The sequence below is a fragment of the Chaetura pelagica genome, unplaced genomic scaffold, assembly GCF_000747805.2.
Source record: "Chaetura pelagica isolate M959 unplaced genomic scaffold, ChaPel_1.0 scaffold1, whole genome shotgun sequence".
NCBI lineage: Eukaryota > Metazoa > Chordata > Aves > Apodiformes > Apodidae > Chaetura > Chaetura pelagica.
This window is the reverse complement of record NW_009951948.1, coordinates 1433441-1439564: the sequence shown is the minus strand read 5'-3', so window position 1 is coordinate 1439564 and position 6124 is coordinate 1433441. Positions and strand designations below refer to the sequence as shown.

At 37.4% G+C, this 6124-nt stretch overlaps 1 protein-coding gene across 1 annotated transcript in view; it reads left to right on the top strand.

Annotated features, from left to right (window-relative positions):
• The window catches only part of KIAA0196 (KIAA0196 ortholog), a 28082-nt gene that overhangs the window by 17117 nt on the left and 4841 nt on the right, over positions 1-6124 (top strand). The window contains exons 15-21 of the mRNA XM_009997602.1: positions 64-224; positions 2121-2201; positions 2840-2941; positions 3558-3737; positions 4400-4524; positions 4942-5104; positions 5995-6097. Of these exons, the coding sequence (XP_009995904.1) occupies positions 64-224; positions 2121-2201; positions 2840-2941; positions 3558-3737; positions 4400-4524; positions 4942-5104; positions 5995-6097 (915 nt within the window). The remainder of the gene's footprint in view (positions 1-63; positions 225-2120; positions 2202-2839; positions 2942-3557; positions 3738-4399; positions 4525-4941; positions 5105-5994; positions 6098-6124) is intronic.

The window sequence follows — 6124 nt, the reverse complement described above, 5'->3', positions numbered from 1 at the left end:
CTAATTGCTTTTCCTTAATTGAAGGCTCATCGTTTTTAATAGGAACATACTGATTGTGTTTGTTTCTCCTCTCGTTTACAAAGGTTCTACAGATAATTCCAGAAAGCATGTTTACATCTCTTCTCAAAATTATAAAGCTTCAGACTCATGACATTATTGAAGTGCCTACTCGCCTTGATAAGGACAAGATAAGAGATTATGCTCAGCTGGGACCACGATACGAGGTGCAGTTAAAATAGGGAATTATGAAAAAAACATACCCTGTAGGCAGCCAACTTCAGCCTAAATGGAAGTAGGTGCTGCTCCAGTTACACTTTTAACAGTGAAGTTGGATTTGGTGACTAAGAATTAAAATTTACTAGTGTTGTTGTGAGTGTTCCTTAGGTTTCATGAGGATACATGAGTAACTCTTGTTCTTCTGTTTGTAAAAGTTTAAACTTTGGTCTTGTAGAAAGAGAGGAAATTTAAATATATTTATAAATGAGGGCAAGGATTTTTTAATTTATTTAGATAGAAGGAGAAAAAAACCCTCAAAAGCCACGTCTGAAATGAAGCTCTCCACATTTGGAATGCTTGTTCTGGGAGAAGGTCCAAGACTGAACAATCCAGGAGAGTTAAGCTTTTTGCTGCCCTCAAATATGAAGACAGAATGGAGGCACATTGATTTGATCAGATAAAGCTGCTATTAACAATGGCTTTTTGGCTGTGGGTTTTTTCCTGCATTGTTATCAGTCTGGAAGAGTGAGGAAGCATAAAAATGATTTGGTTTTGTTTTAAATGAAGGAGGATAAAGAGCAAGATGAGGTGCAGAGAAGGGCAACTGGGCTGATTAGGGGTCTGGAGAACAGGTCTTATGAGGAAAGGTTGAGGGAGCTGGGGCTGTTCAGCCTGGCGAAGAGGAGGCTAAGGGGAGACCTCTAGAACCACCTGAGAGGAGATTGCAGTGAGGTGGGTGTTGGCCTCTTCTCCCTAGTGACCAGTGATAGGACAAGAGGAAATGGGGTTAAGCTGTGCCAGGGGAGGTTCAGGTTGGATATGAGGAAAAATTTCTTCCCAGAAAGAATGGTGAGGCATTGGAACAAGCTGCCCAGAAAGGTGGTGGAGGCACCATCTCTGGAGGTGTTCAAAAAAACAGGTGGATATGATGTTTGAGGAGATAGTTTAGTGGTTAGGGGTGTGTAAGGCTGATGTTTGGACTTGATGATCTTGAAGGTCATTTCTAACCTTAATGATTCTATAAAAAAAAAACAACTAACAAAGCCTGAGTAGGGCAGTAACTTTTTCCCTCAAAGAATATATCTTTTAGCTCTTCATTTATCATTTAAGATGCCAGCTTTTTCTGGCAGTTTTTGCCAAAGTGCTGGTTTGTTAGGTGTTTTATACAAACACACGCTGTGGTCTCTGATAAAGCAGATGTTCAGACCTGAACACTAGGTTTAGACTCCCTCATTTACTTTGTAAAGTCTGTTAATTTTGTGCAGGGGTAGGAATGAATGAGGAGGCAACATTCAGTAATAGCTATTTTATTTTGAGGAGGTGGAGGGGAAACTATATATCTCTCAAAGAAGTTTTTCACTTTTGATTTCTGTGGAATTCTAAGTCTGAACAGTGTTGTCTCTGTTCTCTATTGTGATTGTCTGAAAGGTGAAGACTGTCTTGTCTGAATTCTGACCATAAGGATGCTCAACTAATAATTCAAGTGAATGTGCTACTGTACTGCATGTGTGGAAGTATTGAAGCGGACTCATTGCTGGCAGCAGCCTTGATTACGGAATAACTACTTCGAGCTTTGTCCCTGATCTGCTCAAAATACTGACTTAGATTTTGTCCATGATGTTTTGAACACACATGATACAGCTGGCGAGGCCTTTCCTCACATAATTTCTGTAAAGCCATTGAGTATCTGTTCTTTCCTGCTGGTAACACAGCTACGTTGATCTAGTTAAAAGAAAGATCATTATTGTACTATAAGTCTAGAAGAAGCTTTAAAATTTAAAGGATATCAGTGCAAATTACTTTAATCTAAAATCAGAATCTACCACTGGAAAACGTATTTCTTTTTAGAGCAATTATTTAAAGGTATTGAATCACTTTAATATATTTTATTTTCTCTATTAAAGGTTGCCAAGCTAACCCATGCAATTTCAATCTTCACTGAAGGCATCCTCATGATGAAAACCACTTTAGTTGGTATAATCAAGGTAAGGTTCTATTATTCCAGTAGGAAAAAGTCTCATGCTGGCAATTAGCACTTTAGAAAAGATACTTCAGCACACTAAGCAAGACCTTGAGGAAAGATCAAAAGAGAAGAAAAAAAAAGTTTGCATACAAATTTTCCAGCAGTGATGCCTAACTTGGCACCCAGATAAGAACTGTATTATTAAAGGTTGTTGAGAACCCACAGATCTCATTGTACGTAGATTCATCAGCCTAAATTGACACTTTCATTATGACTTATTTCTACTGAAAAATTGACTGCAAGCTTTTCTAAAGAGCTTTTCTTCCATTGGCAAAGACCTCTTCCTACACTGATACCTCTTTCAGACCTTCAGGAGCAAGCATTCTTGAAGAAATATACACTTCTTAATGCATTCTGTCTTGTTTGTAATTGTACAGCATTGAATCTACAAATCTTTGCCATTCAACTTAAATGATTCCTTTGTATCTGGTGGATGTATTTAAATATTTATTCTTTGGACAAGCAGTGGTAGGAAAGTGCAGCTGTTGGCACTGTTTTTCTCTTACATCCTAAGTGCTTAGTACCTTTCTTGGTACAAACAAAATCCATTGTATTTTTTTAATACCTTTCTGACTTTAAGAAATGGGTTGTTCTACTTAGGTGGATCCAAAACAGTTACTAGAGGATGGAATAAGGAAGGAGCTGGTAAAACGGGTAGCTCTGGCACTTCACAGGGGACTTATCTTTAATCCTCGAGCCAAGGTGTGTAACAGCTTGATTTGATGTTATTTTTTTATATATCTTAGCTTTGCTGCAACCTCTTATTAGGCTACCCTCTAGAAAATAATTAATACTTTTCTACTGATGCTTTATTGAAAAAAATTACACTTTGTGAACTAAAAGTATGTTTGGAAGACTTGATGTTAAAAGGAATTAATAAACTGTTAAGAATACATAGAATACGTAGAATTTTAAAACATGCTTTTATTCTCTTGCCAAGTGTCCCGTCAGTTCTGAGTTTCCAGATCTGTCATTGCCTGGGAGAAATGATCACAACACATGACATGTATAAGCCAGGTAAACACAGAAGGGCAGTTACAGAATAAGGAGTGTGACTGTTTGGATCCTGCCCAGATTCATTAATCCTCCAGATCAATCAATAGTACCAATAAAGCCTAAAATAAACATTAAAAGCAGGAGGAATAAATACTCTAGGAAGAAGAATTACGTAAGATATCAAACAACCTTTGATAAAATTCTTAAGTGTTTTTCAGTTCAGCCTGTAACAAAGGGAAAGGTATGTAGAAGCCTTACATATTTTCACTGTATTGTGCCTGCTAGTTTTGGTTTTATCTTTTTTTTGTTCCCCCATCTCTAGCCAAGTGAACTGATGCCCAAACTGAAAGACATGGCAGCTACGATGGATGGGTTCCATCGATCATTTGAATATATCCAGGATTATGTCAACATATATGGTTTAAAAATTTGGCAAGAGGAAGTATCTCGTATTATTAACTACAACGTGGAACAGGAGTGCAATAACTTTTTAAGAACAAAGGTACTAATAAAAAATTAGTGAAAAGTTGATAAATGTCCTTATATTTGGACATTAAAGGTTGTGAATGATAGAATATATCTACCCCGCTGTGCACAGTTCATGCTGTGCTGACTTCCAGCTCTTTTGGAATGATTTCAGCATCCCCACTGCATTAGTTCTACAGAAGAGCAAAGTACTCCAAACCCAGAATATTTTAGTATCTCTTGCTAGTGAACGGTATCTGTCCTCTCTTTCTCAAGAAGATGGAAGTAACTACTGAATCACAACAGTAATCCTCTGTGTATCTGTTGTTAGCCATGAGAATGCAGGCTTTGAAATACTGCAGTAGCTACCAGATTTTTGTGATGTTTCACAAGTGGTGTGTGAATAGATCTTAAATTCAGCTCACAAGATGGTGGCTGGTCTTACTGCAGAAAGGAGCAGATGAAATTTGCAGCAGGACTGCAGGTAGTTCTCTCACCCTCTACCCTTATCTTCTGCTTGCTCTTGGACATAAGATTCATTCTCCTCTTTGCTTTATTATGTTTTGTATTGTTCTGCTGTATAGAGTTTATAATACTGTTACACAGTGCACTACTTTTAAGTTTAAAATAAGGAATAAAATTTCTAAGCGAATTAAAAACGTGCCATGGTAACACCACGAGTTGCAACTTGTTTTTCAGATTCAAGACTGGCAAAGCATGTATCAGTCTACTCATATTCCTATACCAAAATTCACACCTGTGGATGAATCTGTAACATTTATTGGTCGGCTTTGTAGAGAAATCCTGAGGATCACAGACCCAAAGTAAGTATTGTGTGTCACCAGCTGTACCACAGCATCATGCATTGGACTGGTCCAGTTCCACCATATACAAGCATATGCATACCAAAATAGATAACAAATAGTTTTTCCTTAGCTATTATTTCCTTAGCTATCATATCACCATCTTTATCTAAAACCAAATTTATCAAATCCATCCTGTACATTTTAAGTACTAGTCTAGGAAAGTTGTGATTTTAGTCTAAGAAGGAAAATGGTGTGTTACACAAATGAAGAGAGAGAAGCCAGGGAAGGGTGACAGAGAATTCTTGTGGAGAGAGGGGTAACTGAACATCACCTGAGATACTTAGTCTTTCTGGTCTCTTCCTGAATAAGATAAGTCGGATTATCACAGGAACTCTCTGCAGCTTATTCTGAAGTAGTTGTTTAATTTTTCCTCAGGATCACATGTTACATTGACCAAATGAACACCTGGTATGATGTGAAAACTCATCAGGAAGTAACAAACAGTCGTCTCTTCTCAGAGATCCAAGATACTTTAGGTACCTTTGGTCTCAATGGTTTAGACAGGTTGCTGTGTTTCATGATCGTAAAGGAGCTGCAGGTAATTTTTCAACATCAGTTTCTCAAGTTCACAATCCTTTTCTTGTTTAATAACTTCTGATGGAATAAAAAATGGTTGATATATGAAATGGTAAATTGCAATGAGAAGCATTCAAAAAAAGTATGTTGAAACCCAAAGGTGAGAATGTCAGTTACAGGTATCATTATGAAAGTTGTTACTCTGAATAAGTGGTGCTCTTGGATAAATGTTTAACACAGGGTCATGCATTACAGTAAGTGTACTCTTTGTGTATACTCAAAAGTTTGATCTCAGGTCAACTGCTGTTTTTGTGTCTAGAGATCCACAAAGAATTATATGGTTTGGATCTACCATGATATAAGTAAGATCTCAGTTCTATGTAATAACTTTTTCCCTAACACTTAATTTGCAAGCAAGTTAGTTGTTTTTTTGTTGGTTTTGGTTTTGTTTTTTTCTGAGAAGAATCCAGTCCAGTAAGTATTGATGAAGACAGTTCTTCCTCAAAACTGAATTAATGGTTGTCTACATTGAGTATTACGTATTGATGAGGATAATCTAGAATCATTAAGGTTGGAAGGGACCTTAAAGATCAAGTTCCAGCCCCCTGCCATGAGCAGGGAACCCTTCCACTAGATCAGGTTGCACAAAACCTTGTCCAACCTTGCCTTAAAAACCTCCAGGGATGGGGCATCAACAGCCTCCCTGGGCAACCCATTCCAGTTCCATCTTCTAATTGTCCTAACACTGATTAGCACACAGAAAGCACAAAGTCTAACTACAGAATTCCTCAACTCTTCATCTGTGGAAATATCCTTTCCCTGCTGTTAAAAAATATGGCTATTGTAGCACCAACATTAAGCATAGAGTACATGTGTGAGGACTTTACTTACTTCTTTCTTTCCTTTATTTAGAATTTCCTCAGTATATTTCAGAAAAATATTATGCGTGACAGGACAGTACAGGATACCTTAAAAGCACTTATGAATGCTGTCAGTCCTCTCAAAGGAATTATAGGTAAGTGCTTACTGGAAGAAAGCCATT